Genomic DNA, 23,275 nt, shown 5'->3' with positions numbered 1-23,275 from the left:
AGCTTATAAAATTTAGGAGCTTTCTTTATAACAAAAAATATAAAATTAGGCATGAAACTAAATATTTAAAATTAGAAAAGAAGTAATCTTGAAAGAAAAGTACTCTGGCATATATGCTTTGTTATAAACATGCCTCTGTGCATGTACTCCACAATTTATTTTTCTAATTTTAATTTTATAATTTCACAATTTTAATAACTTACTTCAATTGAAACATGATGTCAGACTTTTGAAAAACTTTTGGTATATATCCCAGACACTGAGAAAAGGAATGACTCTAATGATTTCTCTTTTGAAAGTCCAGTGGTTTAATTCTTTGTTTTCTAAAAAATTAAAAAAGAATGGATCTAGGGGCACCTGGGTGGCTCAGTGGGTTAAAGCCTCTGCCTTCGGCTCAGGTCATGATCCCAGTTCCTGGGATCGAGCCCCACATCGGGCTCTTTGCTCAGCAGTGAGCCTGCTTCCTCCCCTCTCTCTCTGCCTGCCTCTCTGCCTACTTGTAATCTCTGTCTGTCAAATAAAATAAATAAAATCTTTAAAAAAAAAAAAAAAGAATGGATCTAATGAAATTGCCAGCTAACAGATAAACTTTAATGGTACATCACTATATATTTTTTTACTACTTATCTCAGAAGGACTCATAGAAATGAATATTCTTATAACAAAACTCCTTCCATTCCTATCTATTTATTTACACAAACAAGTTTTCCCCCTCCTCATGGAATGCCTTTCCTCTTCTCTACCTGGTAAACTACTAATCAATAGTTGAAATTTCATTTCTTTTTTAAAAAAATTTTATATATATATATATTTAGAGACAGAGTGAGTGAGCAAGAGAGAGAGCACAAGCTGTAGGAGGGGCAGAGAGAGAGGGAGAAGCAGACTCGTTGCTGAGCAGGGAGCCTGATGGAGGGCTCCATCCCAGGACCCCAGGATCATATCTGAGCCAAAGGCAGCCACTTAACCCACTGAGCCACCCAGTCACCCCTGAAATATCATTTCTTAATTGAGCTTTTCTCTGATTAATTTAAATAATCAGAATTATTTGCATTCTTATGTTTCCCCATCATCTTCTTCATTCTTCCACTTATATACTACGTTACAATGATTTGACCATACGTTTGATTTTTTCCTCTAAACTATGAGCTCTTAAAGGGAAGGGAAAATGCATAGTGGACCTGGCAGTTGAATATGGCTGCCACATAAAACTTTTCTTTTTAGTCTGGCCTTCCTAGTGTCTGGGCACAGTTTTTTTTGTTTTTTGTTTTTTCCTTCTTCCTGATATTGACCCTACCTTCATATCCCAAGTTCCTTCTATGGTGTTTGGAACAGTAGGTACTTAAGAAGTATTTATTAAAGTATATTAAAGTATATTCATTAAAGTATATTCATTAAGCATGCCTAAATCACTGGAATTCATATAACTAGGCTTTATGGATTTCTTAATTCTATGAAATTCATAACTCTATGAATTTCTTAATTCCATTTAACTTCTTTTATTTCTCATTCTGGAAAAAAAGAATGAAATTCATGTATCACTGGGTATCTGACCAAAGTAGATAGTTAAGTTTAGATGAGTCTTATATTCTATATTTTATATTTCACTTATACCCTAAAAATAATTAGATGGTGGTAATGCTATTGATTATCACCCAAGCTGTTCCTTAAAAGTGTTTTTATTATTATGAAAGATTTCAAACATACAGAAATTAGAGAACAATAAACACCCATGTACATGTCATTTAGTTAAATTCATTGCCTGCCTTGCTTTATGGACTTATTCCCCATCTCCACCCCCACTAGATTTATAGGAAGTGAATTTTGGACACAACAGTATTTCAAACATGATTATTGTATATTCATGGGCATTTTTTTAGTTGTTGATGTTCAATAACAGGTTCCTTTCCAGAAGAAAGTATACTATATGTCAGAGTTAATTAAATAGTACTATAATTTCAGGGATAATAAAGATTTGGGGAAGAAAAACTTAAAAAAAAAGATAAGTGCTTTTCTTTAAAATATCCACAATGCCATTATATATTACTCTTCTATGTAATAATCCATTTGTTCTATTTTTTTATTGTGTTATATTAGTCACCATACAGTACATCATTAATTTTTTTTAATTTTTTATTTTTTATAAACATATATTTTTATCCCTAGGGGTACAGGTCTGTGAATCGCCAGGTTTACACACTTCACAGCACTCACCAAAGCACATACCCTCCCCAATGTCCATAACCCCACCCCCCTTCTCCTAACCCCCCTCCCCCCAGCAACCCTCAGTTTGTTTTGTGAGATTAAGAGTCACTTATGGTTTGTCTCCCTCCCAATCCCATCTTGTTTCATTGATTCTTCTCCTACCCACTTAAGCCCCCATGTTGCATCACCACTTCCTCATATCAGGGAGATCATTAGTTTTTGATGTAGTGTTCTATGATTCATTGTTTGGGTAAAATTTTTTTTTTAAGATTTTATTTATTCATTTGAGAAAGAGATCACAAGTAGGCAGAGAGGCAGGGAGGGAGAAAGGAGGAAGCAGGCCCCCTGCTAAGCAGAGAGCCCAAAGCGGGGCTCGATCCCAGGACCCTGAGATCATGACCTGAGTCGAAGGCAGAGGCTTTAACCCACTGAGCCACCCAGGCGCCCCAGGTATAATTTGTTTTAAATCACTTGGGCTTTCTTATCTAATTTTCTCCCAGTTTATAATAGCTGGGGTAAGTTGTAAAACTTACAGATACAAAATAAGTGAAGATAACTAACCAGGGCGCCTGGGTGGCTCAGTCGTTAAATATCTGCCTTCAGCTCAAGTCATGATACCAGGGTCCTGGAAGTGAGTCCCATATGGGGCTCCCAGCTCAGCAAGGAGTCTGTTTCTCCCTCTACCCACCCCCCACCGCTCATGATCTCTCTCTTGTTCAAATAAAATCTTAAAAAAAAAAAAAAAAGATAACCAACATATATGGATCATCAATGAACTTAGTAGCTAACTGAATAATCTATGTTTCTAATAATACTGATGAATCACACAAATATTTATATATTGACAGTTATATTGTTTATATTAGTAATTCTAACTTTTAAGTCAGAAATCCAAAATGTTAATAAAATATACTTAATTAAAATAAACAAAACATAGCCCTTAACAGTATCATCTGATTTAAACAATATAATTTTAAAAGTATTATTTCAGATGAATAAACCAGAATTAAAGCCTATTTGGGATATATCCCAAATTTAAACATTTAAATATAATTTCAGCAATTTATTCCTATAAAACAAAATGTACCATAAATGAACTAAGACATAAAAAAGAAGACTGCATCACAGCACAAAGCAATAAAACAACAATGCATACCACATAAAAAATTAGTTTGTATGTTCCTTGCAACTCATAATTTTAATTAAAGATCAAAAATTACCTTTAGCTTCAAACTGCTATAAAATGTTCCTTTAATGACAGACTAAATCACCACCATGGTTAGGAAAGCTTAAAAGCACAAATTCTAAAAACAGACTCTCTGGGTTTGAATCCTAATTTTACCATTTATTGGTCATATGACCATGAGCAAGCTATTTCACCTGTCTGTACTTCAGTTTCCTCATATTTAACATAGAGATAATAATACATCTTCTCCAAGGGTAGTTATAAAGATTAGAGGAGATAATCCATGAAATGCATTTAGCCCAATGTAAGCAGGATAAATTTTTGGTATCATTAGAAATATATAAATGATGAACTACTAATACTAATAACAACAAAGTTTGAAGTTTGTGCTCTAAAATTTTACTTTATTATACTAAAATATACTCACCAGAATATGGGACTTTCACCAGGTTCTTTCACTTTGTAGTATTCTTTGTCTTGTGGCAAGACTTTGGTTAACCCAAAATCTCCAATTTTTACCCTGTTTTCATTTTCCACCAATATATTCCTTGTTGCCAGATCCCTGTGGATATATCTTTTTGTACCAAGATACTCCATGCCCTATGGATAAAATAACATTCTTATTTCAGCTAAGTTTTATAAATGTAAACAACTTAAATGGGTCTTTCCTCCATCTATCTCTCTAGACTTCCTTAATCTTCTAAAAAAACTCTAGAGGACTTTGTAGCAATTACTTCAGCATGTTCTTTTTATTTACAACAAGTAGCGAGGATATTATATACCTTGCATATCTGAGATGTATACTGCAGAAGTTTTTTATGATCTATCCGTTCTTTATGTTTTTGGAGATAGTCTCGTAAACTTCCATATGGTAAATATTCCATAATTAATCTTAGATTACGCCGACCTTTTAACACACAAATGAGAACACAATGTCATATTTCACTGATAAAATATTAGAGAACAAACATACATAATGACTTAAAAACAAACATACATAAATGACTTAAAAGATATATATAAACTCTAAGATGACAAAACTTGATCATAAATTAAGTGATGCAGTAGTTAAGAACACAGCCTTTTTCAATCAAAAAGTTTTAAAAAGAAGCTTAAAAAATAGTTATGGTTTAACCTTGTGTAACCCATTATGCAAACCCAGGTAAGCTGATGAGAAAATTTCCTTTCTCCTTATCTGTACTGAACAAAAAGTATCTAATCTTAAAAATATTTTCAAATAAAAAGTGAGCAAAGACAATTTATTTAAAAATGATAGTCTCTCAGTAAGCTTAAGCAAGCATGGTAACCACCAACCTCAGTGAAAAGAAGGATTAACCTAGAAGTCAAAGACTTCCTGTAGTTCTAGCCCAGCACATCCAGGCACAATCTAGAGTCACAAGAACGCTTCTCTCCTTAGGCACTGGCAGAGGAGAAGTCCAGATCTTGAGACATTTTGTTTCCATTACCCAGGATGCCAAGGACATACCTTGAGTTCAAACTAGGTTTCAATGGGCAACATACCAGCACTGTAGCACACTCCCTTGTACTTCACAATGTTGTCATGCTGCAGGGATTTCAGGATTTCAATCTCCCTCTCAAAGTCTCTCAGGTGCTCCTCAGTACTGTGCTGGAGCTTCTTCACAGCCACCACCTCCCCAGTGTTGTCCTGCAGGGGGTCATACCGGCACATCTCCACGCTGCCAAAATTACCCTAAACAACACGTCACAGTAGGATAGAGACCTCAAAGTCTTCTAGACAAATTATGAATAAATTCAAATTTTATAGACAATTCAGTATACAGTAGCTAGAATTAGCAGATGGATTTCTAAGCTTACATTAGGCAACTTTTAGGATAAGAAAAGGAAATAATATTTCAACAGATAAGGCAGTAAATCTATAAATTTATTTTCTTCCAAAGAAATTATAGGCTGAAATATAAACAACTTCAAAAAGGCATTTAAACAAATCATGAACATGAATTATTAAGATAAGCCAAGAGATGGGACGCCAGGGTGGCTCAGTCTGTTAAGCCGCTGCCTTCAACTCAGGTCATGTTCCCAGGGTCCTGGGATCGAGTCCCACATTGGGTTCCTTGCTTAGTGGGGAGCTTGCCTCTATCTCTGCCTCTGCCTGCTTGTGCTGTCTCTCTCTGACAAATAAATAAATTTTTTAAAAAATCTTAAAAAAAAAAAAAAAAGCCAAGAGACACGTCAGGGAACTCCTAAATCTCTATCACTAACTCCCATGGAGATCTTTGCTGCTTCACAATATACCCTTTGATATCACTGACAATGAGCTGGACAGAATGAGGAAGGGTCTATTATGGACTGAATGTCTGTGTTCCCCCCAAATGCCTGTGAGAAAACCTTAACCCCCAAAGTGAGTGTATTTGAAGACAGGGCCAGTGAAGACATGATGTTAAATGAGATCATAAAGGTGAGGCTGGTGCCTTTATAAAAAGAGGAAAGACACCAGATCTCTCTGCCATGTGAAGACACAGCCAAGAAGGTAGTCATATGGAAGCCAAGAAGAGAATCTTCACTAGATACTAAACCCTGGGGGCGCCTGGGTGGCTCAGTGGGTTAAAGCCTCTGCCTTCAGCCCAGGTCATGATCCCAGGGTCCTGGAATCGAGCCCCGCATCGGGCTCTCTGCTCAGCGGGGAGCCTGCTTCCTTCTCTCTCTCTCTGCCTGCCTCTCTGCCTGCTTGTGATCTCTGTCTGCCATATAAATAAATAAAATCTTAAAAAAAAAAAAAAAAGAAAGAAAGAAAGAAACTAAACCCTGCCAGCACCTTAATCTTAGGCTTTCAGCCTCCAGAACTGCAAGAAATTGTTGTTCAAGCCCCCAGCGATGGTATTTTGTTATGGCAACCTGAGCAGACTAACACAAGGTTGATTTATTTGCTCAAGAAAAGAAGAAATTTTAGGGCGCTTGGGCAGCTCAGTGAGTTAAGTGTCTGCCTTCGGCTCAGGTCACAATCTCAGGGTCCTGTGATGGATCCACTTCTCCCTTTCACTCTCCCTCTGGGCCCTCCCCACTCCTTCTCTCAATAAATTAAAAAAACTTAAAAAAAAAAAAATGAAGAAGAAGAAGATATTTTTTTAGCCTATCAGGATGTTTCCAAAAATTTTTAAAGGCCAATCCTTAACAAAATCAACTCTCTTTTTATTTAAGACTTACTGTCTAGATAGAATTGTTAGGTTGATACATAACATTTAAAATTAAGTATTAGTTTTTTCCATTAATCCAATTAATATATTATGGCATTCCTGCTTTTCTACAATAAAACAATGTAGTCCTTGAGCTACAAGATGCTAAGTGACTATATTTCCAGTTATATATGTAAAAGTCAAAAACAAAAACTAGGGGCGCTTGGGTGGCTCAGTTAGATAAGCATCTGCCTCTGGCTCAGGTCATGATCCTGGGGTGCTGGGATCAAGCCCCGCATCAGGTTCGAGGCTCAGCAGGGAGCCTGCTTTTCTCTCTCCCTCTGCTTGCAGCTCCCCTTGCTTGTGTGCTTTCTCTGTCAAATAAATAAATAAAAATCTAAAAAACAAAACAACAAAAAAAAAACTAGACCATATATTAGTCTCAAAGTTAAGTCTCTTATTACAAAGACCACACTGTAAAGTGGATAAGACTTGGGACTCTGGAGTCTGATGACTGGGGCTAGAATCTTGTCCACCACTTACTCTCTTTGGGACCTTGGGCAAGTCACTTCTCTCTGTAATACCAGCTACCCCCACCTTAAAATGGAGGATAATAAATACCTATTTCATACTGCCTTACTAAGAAATTATTCTAAAATACATTTTTAAAAACACAGGCAGGAAATAACAGCGTTTTATGTTCTTTCCCCCTACTTAACAATATGCTCATAAAATTTATTTTCCAATGCCACTGTGTATTTCTTGAAAATGTGATTTTTAATTACTGTATATTACGAATGTATTGATTTTTTAAATTGAAAATAGAAATATATATAGTTAAGAGAAGTTTTAAAAATGGATTCAATTATATTCATAAATACCTTTGTACATCTCTAATAAGGATACTCTTCTTATAAGCAGAATTAGCAGTTCAAAGGATACGGACATTTCAAAGGCCCCTGATACCAGAAGTTCTCTTAAAAGGGTCACTGATTTAAGTTCTAATAGCAGTGGAAAAATGTCAATTTCATCATATTCCTGACAACACTAAACACTATAATTTTTCTAAATCTTCATCACATTGATAGAAATCAATCTCACCGTTTTAATTTAGAATGCCTCTATTTTCTTTTTTTTTTCCCATTTATTTATTTTCAGCATAACAGCATCATTATTTTTTCACCACACCCAGTGCTCCATGCAATCCGTGCCCTCTATAATACCCACCACCTGGTACCCCGACCTCCCACACCCCCGCCACTTCAAACCCCTCAGATTGTTTTTCAGAGTTCATAGTCTCTCATGATTCACCTCTTCTTCCAATTTACCCCAACCCCCTTCTCTCTAACTCCCCATGTCTTCCATGCTTTTTGTTATGTTCCACAAATAAGTGAAACCATATGATAATTGACTCTCTCTGCTTGACTTATTTCACTCAGCATAATCTCTTCCAGTCCTGTCCATGTTGCCACAAAAGTTGGGTATTCCTCCTTTCTGATGGAGGCATAATACTCCATAGTGTATATGGACCACATCTTCCTTATCCATTCATCCGTTGAAGGGCATCTTGGTTCTTTCCACAGTTTGGCAACCATGGCCATTGCTGCTATAAACATTGGGGTACAGGGTATTGAATCCGTGCCCAAAATAATGGCAGAGGCAAGGTGAAGATGAAAACAGTGTGTACTAAAAGTACTCAAGGAATGTGGAGCATCAACCAAGATGCTGGCCAATGATGAGGAGGGAATAATAACCATATTCACATGGGACTAAAAATGATGCCTGATAGTCTGATGTTTGAAAAGTAGCAGCAGCAAGGTCCAGATCTGTGTATCCCAGATCTGGACCATGAAGGAATAGGGAAAAAGAGGATTTTTTAAAAAATTATGTTTTAACTGAGGTGAAGAGTAAAGAATAGAAGTATATGAGGGCATTAGTATAAAGTAAGATTACAAAATTACTCATTTTAGAATTCAAGTAGCAGAAGAAAGGTTTTGCAATATTTTCTTAGCTCCCTTTATGAGTATTAAATTAAAATAAATCATTATTTCTGTTGTCTTTTTTTTTAATACAGACATAATTTTAAGTACAAATCCTTCCTTTGAATATTTTTGCCATGCTGCTAATTGAAAAGAATAAAGAAACACAGTATACCAAGAGCTGTGTTTTTATAAAATGAAAAGGTGACACACGAGAACTTTTGTAGGGATGGCATTTTGGATTTAGATTCAATAAGGCAATTGAACATATCAATTTTTTCAAATAAATGAAGATGAAGTTAATATTACAGTATTAAATGCAGCTAGGAAATAGCCATATTAAAATAGGTGCCACTAACTAAAGACCATACTACTTTCCTTTCATTTTCTACAAACTAAACTAGTGAAAAATACTTTTTGAAAATGCCATCCTTTGGGGCACTTGGGTGGCTTAGCTGGTTAAGTGACTGTCTTCGGCTCAGGTCATGATCCCAGGCTCCTGGGATTGATGCCCGTATTGGGCTCCTCTCTCAGTGGGGAACCTGCTTCTCCCTTTCCCTCTGCTGCTCTGCTTGTGCTCTCTCTCTATCAAATAAATAAACAAAATCTTAAAAAAAAAAAAAAGCCATCCTGAAAGTCTCCTTCATTATTAATTCATATATTAATTCTATACACATATTAGAATTAATATTACACATATTAATTCACATATTAATTTTACCAATTCACATATTAAAATAATGTTAAATCCAAAGAACTATGTAAAAAACTAAAAATGCTGAAAAGTAAAAGGAAATAACTCAAAGCTGCAATAATGCAGAATGTTGTAAATATAGTATATTCACTTTTAGAATTACATTTCAAAGAATGCTCAACATCACTAGGCATCAGGGAACTACAACTCAAAACCACAATGAGATACCACCCCAGTCTATGAGAAAGCACATTAACACATGTAATAAAGAATAAATAAAGGGGTAATTATGAAAAATAAGGAATTCTCTAAAAAAAGAAGCATACCCTAATAATGCCTCTGATACTCCTGAAAATAATTTAATAATATTCTTGTATAAATAAGTAGACTACAATTTATTGTGTAACTGCTTAACAGGAATACTTTCTGGGTAATTTTAATTATCCAGATTACTGATTACTGAATAACACCACAGTGTTGCACCCTCTTTTTAAAAAACTCTTAAAATAACCAAAATAAGGCCTATGTTAGTAGAATTTTACATGAAAAAAGCAACCTGTAATTAGAAAATTATGCAATATCTCAATATTTGAATAGTTCATAAATATACATGAAATTACAGTATTGACATTTCTACCAATCCACCTATTATGAAAATTTTAGAAATTGTGATCAGTATGAAATTTAAATACAGTATGTACTTATCACACTGTTCTCTAATTGTCAGTTGCGATCCACCTCCTCTGTAAACTCTACTAAGGCAATTACTATATCCCATATCCACAATGACCAGCAGAGCACCTCACATTTAAAATAACTCAGCTTTTGTATATAAAAGCCACATCATTTCAGGGGAAAAACCCAAAAATCTAGAAGTAATTCAGATCTTCTCAAAGATGTCTTATTTCTAGACTGCCCTTTAAGTGTTCATTCACTGGTTTAAAAAGTCTGACTCCTGAAGTGAAGGAATCCACTTTGGATATTGGAATTTGAAATGTCCTTTTATTTCCCCCTAGAAAATGGTCTTAATCAAACAAATGTTCATATATTCATGTTCATATTAACAGCTGAGAAAATATAAAAGTATAAGAATTAAGATGCTTATTAAAAAATCAACTGAAGATAATGAAATTTCACTTTAGATTGTTCCCTTTACTTCAGGTAAGTTGAATTTTATTTTCTAGAACTTTCTGTAGAGTCTACCAAAAAAGATCTCTAGGATATATAATATACAGTAAGGCTGGATCTAAGGATGACAGAAATTAAATGGCTTGTTCAGAATAACAAAAAATAATTTTAAGGTTTTCATTATTTTGTGATGACTAGTGACTATGGTTACTAGTCTAATGACGAGTGTTTCTGGTCATGAAAATATCTGCATATAATTAACAATAAATCAAGATTTATTCAACAATAAACCCATGAATAAGTCATGTTACACTAATTTCTGCCTTTTCCATAAACAATTTTGCAATGTAGCCCCTGAGGGAAATAAAATAATTATTTTCTTTATCTCTTCATATGCTATGACTTGCGCCAAAAGGTAACAGAAGATAATGCAACTGAAGTATACCCGCACAAACAAAAACAAATACATAAGTGAGAGAGCAGAGATAGCACAGGAGTAGGAACAGAGGAAGATCTGATCTCACATCTGCTACTATCGAGCTATTTGATCACAGATAAGTTACTTAACCTCTTTGGACCTTAATTTTTCTCATTGTGAAATGAAGATACTATTCTTAAGTTGAAAGGATCACTTCCCAAACTGTTCTAAAAATCACTTTCTAAGATATCAATAGATAAATTTGGGGGGTGGAAGGTCAGGGAATAAAAGACAAAAAGGTTTAATAAGTTTTGGACACACTGTATACTAATAAGAAAGTGATGCTCTCAACATAGACTTATGGCCAAGATGCACAGTGTGGTTGGCAGACTCGAAGATACCTTCCAATGTTCTCTAACTTTGACACTCATGCTCCTTTATAATCCCCTCCCCTTAACTGTGGGCTGAATTTATTGCCTCATTTATAATGAACAGAATATGGCAAAAGTGGTGAGATACTACTCCTCAGATTAGATTATAAAAAAAACATGGCTCCCACCATGGTGTCTGCTCTCAGCTGCCATGCTGTGAGGCAGCCCTGCAGAAAGGCCCCCGTAGGTAAGATGGGAAGCAGAAGTAGGAAGATGGGAAGCAGATTGGAGGCCTGTCCATAGCCATGTGAGTGGATGTAAATCTTCCCCAAGTCAAGTCCTCAGATGAGATGGCAAAGCCTGGAAGACAACTTGACTGCAGTCTTGCGAGAGACCCTGAGCCAAAACCACCCAGCTAAACTGCTCCCAAATTTCTAATTCCTAAACTAGGTGACAAGAAATGTTTGGTTTTGGCTGTTAAGTTTTAGGGTGATAGGTTACATAGAAATAGATAACTAGGGACGCCTGGGTGGCTCAGTTGGTTAAGCAGCTGCCTTTGGCTCAGGTCATGATCCCAGCGTCCTGGGATCGAGTCCCATACCGGGCTCCTTGCTCCGCAGGGAGCCTGCTTCTCCCTCTGACTCTGCCTTCCACTCTGTCTGCCTATGCTCGCTCTCGCTCGCTCTCGCTCGCTCTCTCTCTGACAAATAAATAAATAAAATCTTAAAAAAAAAAAAAAAAGATAACTAATATACCCCAAATGCCTGGATTTTCTCTTTCCAGTTTCTAAGTCACAACAAGATACAGAAGTCTATACTAACAAGCTTAGGAGAAGAAAGAAAGCTTACCACTTTAACTGGACTTGTTAAGAACTAAGCTTTTCCTGGTCTTACTTAAAATACATAGGCTAGGCATGACTGTGTGAATTTTAGCAGATAGAGACTCTGTCTTGTTAACAAACACAGTCCAGTCAACATCTAGACTCTGGACAATGAGAGTAATTATTTCACCCTGAGATGACTAAAAAAGGAGACTGGTAGAAAAGTTTAATGACCCTTTCTTTATTGTGTAACTAAAGCACCTCTACCATGAAAGAGTCCCATAATCAAATCAATAGGAGAAATACTGCATAATTATCATCCATTTACAGATGTTCAATGCACATTACATGTTAAAGACTCCAAAAGGTTTGTCAGTAAAAAGAGCTATTTATTTAACACAGCATTTCTCTAACAACTGAAGACTAAACCTTTTTTCTTATAAACAGTCCCTAAATTTTGTGTGAAGTGAATCTTAGAGAATCTCTAAAGACTTTTTCTTTCCTTTCTTTTTTTTTAAATAGGCTCCATGCTGGGCTGCAGTGCAGGACTTGAACTACTGACCCTGAGATCAAGATCTGAGCTGAGATCAAGAGTTGGATACTTAACCGACTGAGCCACCCAAGTGTCCCTAAAGCCTTTATTTTCTAAATAAAATGTTCTAGGATTATATGCTATTTAAAAAGCTTCTGACAGGGGCGCCTGGGTGGCTCAGTTGGTTGGACGATTGCCTTCAGCTCAGGTCATGATCCTGGAGTCCAGGGATCGAGTCCCGCATCGGGCTCCCAGCTCCATGGGGAGTCCGCTTCTCTCTCTGACCTTCTCCTCGTTCATGCTCTCTCTCACTGTCTCTCTCTCAAGTAAAAAAAAAAAAAAAAAAAAAAAAAAAAGCTTCTGACATCTTACCTTGCCAAGTTGCTGTAGAAATTTCAAGTGTCTCTCTTCAAATTGTGTAGGGTCTCGGTCTTCAAAAGCACCAGAAAACCCCAGGGCACCTATTCTCATATTTGGTAACATGTCATTTTCTGTTAGTAGTTCATAATCTGGAGAAATAAAGTATATTGCTACCATAAGCTGGCAAATCACATTTTTTGAGTTAAAATGATATATATTCAAACTAACCAAAATAATCAGAATGAGTCAGAAATACTACATACAAATTGACAGAGGACAACTCTAATAGTTTAAGCTATATTAATGACAGTCTTTTTTTATTACCCATAACCTAACAGGCTTTTAAAAAAGACTTTTGCAAAGGATAAATAATTTCCAACATGGGTAGTTTTGGTATTTATGATATTATTTTGACTTTTTTGATGAGAATGGCAAGTAGTATTGGAATAGGAAATACCTATGGGTCAGACATATAAATTTTATATTTATATTTTATAATGTATAATGTTTATAATATACATTCAGCTATGTATTTTACAGGACTGAATAAACAAAAACAAACCTACTTCATGTTTAGAAAACCACTCAATTATAAAATATACGAGCAGTTTAAAAATTGATTTTAAAAAGTCAAATAAGCCAAACAGACTTCTGGAGTACAGTATTCATTAACTGGTAATTAATTAATTAACTAAAACAGGATTTTTAAAGAACTCTCCATTAAAAATGGAGAGACTGTTTAACCAAGAGGAGTAGAATATGTATAAAATAGGAAAAGTCATACAAACATAAGAAACTAAGAAGATCTAAAAGACACTATGCTGTACACCTGAAACTAATAGAAAACTGTATGTTAACTAACTGAAATTAAAATAAAAACTTAAAGAAAAAAGACATCAAGGAACTTCCTGCAAGAGATTACAAAATTAGTAAAGATTTGTTAAATACAATAAAGATAGAAAGATAGCTGGAATTTCAGTAACACTATTTCATCAATACGTACCTGGAGTAAACAAACTATTAAGATCTCGTATGATGGCTCTGAAAGAAGGTCTGAAATCTGGTTCATAATCCATACAATTATTAATAAGATTTGCTAATTCTGTCCACTTTGGTGCAGGAAGCTGGTGCCTATCTTCGTAAAACTGTAGCTTCTATAATCAAAGAAACAGATAAGAATAAATTGTAGAATGTGATATCAAGCTTCTTCTTTAATGACAGGCTAGAAAGATACCAAGTCATGTGAATGAAAATCAAGGATCACAGAGTAATTCCAACATCACAGTCAATAAAAACTTACTCTTTGAGAATCCAAAGCACTCAGAGGTTTATCTCCTCCACTGCAGATTTCCCACAAAGTGGTACCAAAACTCCATTTGTCTGTCGCCAAATTTAGATTTTTAGGATTTTCAGTGCATTCAGGTGGTACCCATGGTATTCTCTCCTGAAGAACTTTTAAATGATAGGAACAAAGTATGGTAAAATAGTTCCCACAAGTAAACAATTCTTTTATATGCAGATAATTTTCAAACTCATTTGAATAATCAGGTCTTTTTTGTTTGGGGTTGTGTGTTTTGTGCCTCATACAAGCAGGTGTATACACTTGGGAGCTGGAAGGGACCTTGGAGGGCATTGAATTTAATATCTCAGATTAAACAATGATAAAACTGAGACCCATAAAGACTAAATAATTTTCCCAAAGACACAAAATTTGTTAGTAGCATGGAGAGAATTAGAATCTTACACAACAAATCCTGGATCAACTAAACTTTCTTCCATTAAGTCACCATGTCTCAACTCATGTCCACGTCTCAACTCGTGTCCTACTCTCTCTACCCCAAATCTTTTCCATATAATTTGTCCTAAACTGCCTTTGGATTTTTTTTTTTTAATTTCTTTACAATGCCTAAGTAGTAAAGGTAATGCTAACATCATTCTGAGCTGTTCTAATGACTAAACAGCAGTGGCAATTCTAACTTGTACATGAGAAAAGAAGGACCAACAGACAGATGAATGACTGAATTATACCAAGATACTATGAGTACAGAACTGACATAGGTAGTTTCTACTAAGATCAAGGAATTTCCCCTTAAAGTTGCTACGGTCTTTGACCCCATCAGAAAAACGCTATTCAAGGAAGGAGGGAGCAATTTTAAATTCACCTTCTGGTAGTCTGGCATGGATGCATAGATAAAGCAAATAAAATAATATGCAAGAATGAAGGATAATCTGTTGTATGTTTTCATATATTTTGCCAAAGCAATATGAATATCTTTGCTGTATAATTAAGAGATTAAAGAGTACATGTTCCTTTCTCTTTAACCACATGAATAAATTTTCTCTTTCTTCATTTTCACTCCGAAGAGTAAAATTTTCCTGAATATATGTTTTAAGATCTTATAACATCTTCTGCTGTATTATCTGTCTTCACCATCAGATAAGCTATCAAGTTTCAATACTGTTGGTTCAATAGGATACATCAATGCACAGAAGTTTATCAATTTAGAGTCCATGTCTAGAACATGCAATTAGAGAAATTAACTAAGATGATGAGATATAATTATAACATTATTAGTACCAAAAAACCTTTCAACTATGTGACTGAAATTTTTCCTTTAATAGTGTTAAATAGAAGGCTAATAAACCCAAAAGAAAGATGTTTTCTAAGTTTTTAGAAGTCAGAATTAGCTGGATAATTAAATAAGACCTCAACGTAGATAATATATCTTCTCAAATTTTTACTTAGTGACTGAAGAAAGAAAAATTTACATAATTTACTTGTGGCTCAAAGAATGTATTAGAAAACGTCACATTAAAAAACAGATAAAATCTGAACTTCCATTCAAGTAGGGATTTAAACTGTTTTAAAAAATCATCTTGCAGTCCATAATAACATGCTTATAAGAAAGAAGAAATGGAGAGAGACTAGAATGTAACTATAACTTAATTTGGATTGCTAAAAATGGTGGTTAAGTTTTCTGATTAATCAAGAACATGTCAATAACAGAGCTTGAGAAAAAAAATCAACAATATGCTTTTTATACTACTCTCCAAGTAAAGATGTGGGATCACTAGTGTTGTGTACCTGAAACTAATGTAACGTTGTGGGTCAACCACATTCAAATTTAAAAAAATTAAAAAGAAGTTAAATGCGTTTCCTGTAGAACTTACTGTCCTTTGGCAAAACTGTAATACTAATGCCAGGATCACTAAGTTTGATGAAAGGAGGATTTCCTGTCTTCCTGTCTTCTTCTCTGATAAGCAGAATATTTTTGGCACACACATTCCCATGAACAAGTGCTTTTTCTTCCTATTAAAGTTAAATGCACAGACATTCAAATATCAATCTACAAATACTTGAAAACTTGTCCCAACATGGATTCAAAGAAAAAAATAGGACAGTATTAACTAGTAAACATTTCTTTGGAAGCATGCTTTGAAATAAAGGTTTATGGCAGTGCTGTGCTTTCTGTTTTACTTTTCAAATGAAACAACAATCTACACCCATAATGAAAAGAATATATTAAAACTACTCAGTGCCACTTCACATTCTAAACCTGAGATTTTAAACAGTATGTCTTTCTAAAAAGTAAGTAAATATTGTTTCTGTTCAGCGGCCAGACACAGGTGCACTCTGAGGAGTCTGACCACCATTCTGCTTCTATGGCAACACCGCTTTCTCACTGGATATAATGTCCAATTGCCCACAAATACCCTAAGAAGACATTTTCTGCAGGGATTTTCTGCTATCCATAACTAGCACAACAGGTTTCTGCATATTTTTGCATATTTTTCTGCATATTTTAAATTCTCTAAACCCAAGTGACATAAATTGTTCATCAGCAATATTAAGAGATTGATAAAATGACAACACTCTTCCAAAAACATGATTTTATATAAATAAATATATGCTTAAAATAATCTTTTATCTATTTTCAGTGTCTCAGCATTTATTTAATATATTTCTTGATCCTGAGTCAAGAACCTTTGTACATTGCTTCATAAGACAGAACAGTAAGTTTTTGATAGACTATTATACTTATTACTTACTAGAAAATGCATGGCCCATGCCAACTGTTTAGCCACTTCAAGTTTCCATAATATATTTATAGAATTTTTATTCTTTTTCAGATATGTATCTAATGATCCAAATTTTACAAACTCTTGAACCAGAATATCTGCATTAAAATATAAAAATAAAAGGCTCAAGTACACTTACATAAAAACATATATAATTTTTAAATTTATAAATATACGATTATATGTGGGTACTATAGGTAAAGAGATTAAATTATGCAAAATTCATTAAAGTAAAGAAAGCTTAACAACTATACACCATTGTATTTTGGGGTTTAGTTTATTCACAACAGCAAGATGGCAAAATCTAAACAATTACATATGTTATATAATTATCTATAACATATAATATATATTATATACTGTCATTATTATGTTACTATATATTTTTATATTTACATATATATTACTCCAGCATACCTCTATGTAGTAGTACTAAGTTATAGCTGCTTTTTTTTAAACAAATGAAAATTTCTCACCAAGTTAACTTCTCTTCCATGAAACTACAGTAGTGTCCCCTGCTTATCCGTGGTTTTGCTCTCCACAGTTTCAGCTACTCGTAGTCAACAGGTTCAGAAGTAGATGATCCTCTTTCCAACTTACCGTCAGAAGGTAGTAGCCTAATGCTGTGTCACACTGCCCACCCATGTCCTTCACCTCATTGCATCTCAGCCCACAGGCATTTTATCGTCTCACATCATTACCAAGACCAAGAAGTGTGAGTACAATACAAATACGATATTTTGAAAGAGAGAAACCACATCAACTTTTATTACAGTAGACTACTATAACTGCTCTATTTTATTTTTACTTATTGTTGTCATCTCTTAATTGTGCCTAATGTATAAACTCAGCTTTATCACAGGTATGTATGTATAGGAAAAAACTTAGTGTTTATAAGGTTGGGTACTATCCTCAGTTTCAGGCATCCATTGGGGGTCTTAGAACAATATGCTGCAGGGCGCCTGGGTGGCTCAGTGGGTTTATGCCTCTGCCTTCGGCTCAAGTCATGATCCCGGGGTCCTGGGATCGAGCCCCACATCAGGCTCTCTGCTCAGCAGGTAGCCTGCTTCCCTTCCTCTCTCTCTGCCTGCCTCTCTGCCTACTTGTGATCTCTGCCTGTCAAATAAATAAATAAATAAAATCTTTAAAAAAAAAAAAATGCGCTGCAGACAAAGAGGACTACTGTATTTAGACATCAAAACTTCCTGAGATTCTTCTACACATAAAAATTTACAACAATGTCTATTTTTGCAGGCATTAAGGAGAATTTGAGTTTGATCTCTATTCATCCTTTTAATTTATGCTGCCAAAAAGCAAAAATTAGTTTTGTACTGCTTTATCTTTAGAAGTATATTTTAAATATACTATTAAGATATATTTTGCTTCTAAAAAGTCCTCACTGCCTTTTAAAACAGATAAAAATCCCCAGCCCTGTTAGTACTGACCAAGTTTCTTAAAGCCAAGACTGTTTCTACATTAAGACATGTTATTTAATAATTAAACTGGGTGTAGGGTTTATTTATAGTCATCTAGTACTAATTTGTAATGCAATAAGCTCAGGTTCTCAATTTCAAATCTAAATTTATTGAGATTATTTTACTGTTGCTAATGCTTAATAAACAGTAAGTTATATAAATGAGAAAAAAAAGATTCGGGTTTTTTAATTATAAAAATGGAAATTAAAATAATAAAATTAAAATTAAATTTAAAAAAATTCAAGCAAAAAATTCAACCGCGGCATCACAAAATATATATTTTTATTTTTATTTTTATTTTTTTTTTTAATTTTTTATATTTTTAAAGAAATTCTGACAGACTTTCACATTGTAATCCATGTTAATTCGTGGCCCAGTAAGTTAAGTGCCTATACTTCACCATGCCTATGTTTCACATTTGTTTTTTTGTTTGTTTTTTAATTAATTAATTTTTTTATTTCCAGTGTTCTAGAATTCATTGTTTATGTACCACATCCAGTGCTCCATGCAATATGTGTCCTCCGTAATACCCACCACCAGGCTCACATTTGTTTTAAAATGAATGATCTTGGGGCACCTGGGTGGCTCAGTCATTTAAGCATCTGCTTTGGGCTCCGGTCATGACCCCAGAGTCAAAGGATCAAGTTCTGCACCAGGCTCCCCGCCCAGAGGGGAGTCTGCTTCTCATTCTCCCTCTGCCCCTCGCCTGCTTATATGTTCTTTCTATATATAAATAGATAAAATCTTTTAAAAAAATGAACTAAAGTGCATGATCTTGGGGCATAGGGTGACTCCGCTGGTCAAGCCTCTGACTGGATTTTAGCTCAGGTCATGACCTCAGAGTTGTATGATTGAGCCCTGTGTTGAGCCCAGAGTTTAGGCTCTGTGCTAGGCGTGGAGCCTGTCTGGGATTGTCTGCCCCCTCTCCCTTGGCCCCTCCTTCCCCCAGATAAAAATAAAAATAAAAATAAAAATAAAAAGCATAATCTTACCTCAAATTTTGATTTTCCTTGGTCTAATATTAAAATCACTTAGTTCTCACTTGGTGTGTAACAACTTTGTTGTTAATGACAAAAGTTAGTAACTTTGGACCTCATTGGGTAACTAAAACAAATTTAATGAATGCTTTGCTGGGCCAAGGTTAATTTAGAGAATAATCCATATACTAATAATTAAGAACTGACCACAGGTAAATTTATGGCAAGTGTCAAAAAAAGAAAGAAAAGAAAAAAAACAATAAATATCTAAGAGTTACAACGAACAAAAGCTTAATAAAACTTTTTTATGTGGCATTTAAGATCTATTTTACAGATACAACTGATTGTTGTAAGTCCATTATTTTATGTATCATAAAAGAAAAACATAATTGAATTATGACATGCCATCGACTATATCACACTTCCCAATTTCAGGTATTTTTAAATGTGAAAAAAGTACATCACAGAATCAATAAAATAAACCTAAAAGCAAGCATAAGAACTGGAATTACTTGCTCTGAAACACTGTTTTCAAACTTTAAAAAAATTTTTATTTTTTCTTCCCTTAAATGGAAAATTATGAGAAATATCAATCAATAAAAAAGATAAATACAGAACTACTCTAGCTGGGAATAAGTGAGCAGAAGTCTCCATGACTGTAGTTAATTTACTTTCACTTCATCAACCCCGAGATAACTGAAATATCTCCACAGAACAGATTTGAAAATCACTGCCTTTGAAATGATTATGTTTTCAAAGATATATGAAAAAATATTGCATAAGTATGGATGCATATTTAATCTATATTATGAAGGAAAATGGAGAATTACATACACAATTTTCTAAATATAAAGTTCATGAGTTTTTATGAACAGTCTAAATTTAGACCTAGAATAAACTGAATATCCAGTCATTTTAGTCAGTTCCATTAAAAATTCAGTCTATCATTTATTTTTATGTCTTTTTCAATAATTCCAAAGAAACTTATACTGAAATAGCCAGTTATTCCAGTGATACCAAACCAGCCAAAATTCGTATTGCTATGGTTACCAGGAAAGGTTGTAAGACATTTGTTTACTCTAACACTCTACTATTTGGGCATTTTAACATAAGGTATGTTAACTGTCTACTGCATTTTAATTTCATTAAATGGTTTCTTTTTTTAGAAGACATAACTGAACAGTTTTTTATTTCAACAATATTTAACTCTTCTTAAATTATGGTTTATAGTGATACTTAGTTATGATCCTGAAATTAAATTTTCTCTATAAACAAAAATAGATGCTCTGAGAAGGCATAACATTACCATAAGGAAGTCTGTAGTTTTACTTACTCTCCTCCCCACAGACACACACTCCATAATTTAAAACTAGATGCTTGTGAGAAAGCTGGCTCATCATGCTTGCTGCTTCAAAGAAAGACTAAGGAAAAGAAAAACATACAAAAATGCAAAAGAATTACTTTGTCTATAAATGTTCAAAGGTCAGAAAGATACTGTCTGCTGTATGAGAAATGCACTCTCTCCTATTCCCAGCAGGACTACAGATAAGGCTGTGTTGGTTCCCTTATATGGACCTGTGACTGCTATCAATCCCGATGCTAGAGTTCATTCTGAGAAAACCCCTGAGTAAGCCTGGAATAAGAAACAGCAAAGAGAGAGCGTGCAATAGTGGCACAGGGCCACATAAATGCTGCGAGATCAACAGCCTTGGACCCTCAGCACCTGGGAGAGAGCACAGAGGCAGACACCAGAGACCGTGATAAGGGACTCAAGTAAATGGATGAGAGCTTCAAATAACTCCCCAAGGGATTAAAAATGTTCTCTGTGCAGATAAACTATGACAATTAAGTCAGGAGACCAGCATGGTATGACTATCACTCTAATTCAACCAACCTTTGACTAGAACTTCTGGGACAGTTGAGGAAGATCGAAATCACCAACACTGTGGTATTCTGGATTAGAAAAACACTCACTCAGATGTTTCATGTCACCTTCCACTAATATCATTTAAGACATTTTAAGTGTCTTAAGTGTTTGTATGTCATGTTTTTGATGCCCTGCTATTTTAAGGATCCTGGCAACTAACGACTGGCTTGCTGCTGGCTAGCATCTCTGGATGATGTCCAGAGCCATCAATATTTCATCTAGAGTGTCCCTTAGTACAGTGCCTATCAAAATTTTTAAAAAATAAGCTGTGAAGGAAAACTATGGGACCCATAAAACATTGGAGAGCCAAGTTTGAAAGCTCCTGCCTTAATACATGCAGAGATGTACTAATACCCATAATACAATGTTAAGAGTAATTAATTTGGAAATAAGTTATTATCAAAAAAATTCTTAGGGAAACCTTGGTGGCTCAGTCAGTTAAGCTTCTGCCTTCAGCTCAGGTCATGATCCCAGGGTCCTGGGATTGAGCCTCACATCGCATGGGGCTCCCTGCTCAGTGGGGAGCCTGCTTCTCCCTCTGCCTGCTGCTCTCCCACTTGTGCTCACTCACTCTCTGACAAATAAATATAATCTTAAAAAAGCATCCTCAGAAAGGTCCTTAAAATAATATAATTTCAAAAATTACACTTTTGAAGAGATCCATGCATGAATGTGTTCTGTCAATATGAGAGCGTATGTTTAAATATCAGAAACTACACAAGCTACACAAAGAGTATACATACCTCGGAATAGTTTCTGTGAGCTTTATCCAGAACTTTTAAAAGAACTTCTGTTTCATGTAGTTGACCATAATCTCCTACTTCTCTCCTTATACCTTTAAAAATTTTTGTAAAAGTGCCTTGGCCAAGGCTTTCATTCTTCAAAAGAAAAAAGGGGGCCAAAAAAAGAATGAAGTAAGATATAGGAATTAGGAAACATGTTTAATGACAAGAGTTTTTAAAAATCCATGAGCAAATACTAATTGTATTCTGTAATAAAAGAACAGGAGGATTAAATGAATAAAGTACATTTTGGTTCTACAATGTTCTTAAACCCCCTGAAATTAGCTATTATTATCACTTTATTTTCACAGTGTCAGTGTTTACCTACACTTACTTACATACAAATATTTCTGTCTGCCTCTCGTAACAGAGAAGGCAGTACAGAATGGTCTATGGAGGCAGAAGGTGGATTGTTCCTCATCACCACTTCCTAGCTGTGTGACCTCGGACAGGCTAATGTATCTCTGGGATGCAGCTATCCCGGTCTCCTCCTCTGAGGAATGGGAAGAATCGTTTTTCCATAGTGTTATTATGAACAATAAATGAATGAACACATGAAAGCACTGAGTACAGTCCATGACATATAGTAAATGCTCGATAAGGGTTGGTCATTACTACTATTACTAGAACTTCTTGCATGTCCTTACAAAACTATTGTTGAAAGCCTGAGCGCTAAAGTAGGGCCACCCCTGTTCAAACTGAAGATCTACTGTTACTAGTTTTGTGACATTAAGTCATGTAGCAACTCTTTGTTTGCTGTCACACACATGGGGATCCCTATCTTTATAATTCTGTATAATTCTATCTACTGTTTCTTTATGGGACTCAGACATCAGTTGGTCTTTCTCATTTTCCCTCTCCGTGTCCCTGAAGCTCTATTTCATAATTTCCATTTCTTCCTCCCTATCTGCTGTTAACTGAATAATTTTCAGGTCTATTTTGTAATTCACTAATTCTCCCTTCAATCATGAGTAATCTGTTTTCTAACTTGTCTGTTTTGTTTTAATGTCAATGAGCATATTTTTTCATTTCTATACTTTTCTTTCTCCAAATCATTCTGGTTTTTTTGATAATGTCTTAATTCTTTTCCATGTTTTTAACTCCATTTATTTCTTTAAACATGTACATGTATTTTATTATGTCAATCTGAAAAGTCTGTTATATGAAGTTCTTGGAGGTCTAACTTTGATGT

The 23,275-nt window shown here is 34.8% G+C and overlaps 1 protein-coding gene across 1 annotated transcript in view; it reads right to left on the bottom strand.

Moving 5' to 3' along the window:
• Nucleotides 1-23,275, bottom strand: part of JAK2 (Janus kinase 2) — a 140,076-nt gene that overhangs the window by 13,775 nt on the left and 103,026 nt on the right. Inside the window, exons 13-22 of the mRNA XM_059143324.1 lie at nt 22,045-22,179; nt 20,708-20,795; nt 16,893-17,020; nt 16,014-16,152; nt 14,143-14,294; nt 13,846-13,996; nt 12,855-12,991; nt 4,910-5,099; nt 4,171-4,295; nt 3,816-3,988 (exon numbers count right to left, since the gene is read on the bottom strand). Of these exons, the coding sequence (XP_058999307.1) occupies nt 3,816-3,988; nt 4,171-4,295; nt 4,910-5,099; nt 12,855-12,991; nt 13,846-13,996; nt 14,143-14,294; nt 16,014-16,152; nt 16,893-17,020; nt 20,708-20,795; nt 22,045-22,179 (1,418 nt within the window). The remainder of the gene's footprint in view (nt 1-3,815; nt 3,989-4,170; nt 4,296-4,909; nt 5,100-12,854; nt 12,992-13,845; nt 13,997-14,142; nt 14,295-16,013; nt 16,153-16,892; nt 17,021-20,707; nt 20,796-22,044; nt 22,180-23,275) is intronic.

The sequence above is a fragment of the Mustela lutreola genome, chromosome 12 (genome assembly GCF_030435805.1).
Source record: "Mustela lutreola isolate mMusLut2 chromosome 12, mMusLut2.pri, whole genome shotgun sequence".
Taxonomy (NCBI): Eukaryota; Metazoa; Chordata; class Mammalia; order Carnivora; family Mustelidae; genus Mustela; species Mustela lutreola.
Note: the sequence above shows the minus strand (reverse complement) of the source record. Positions and strands in the feature narration are given on the sequence as shown.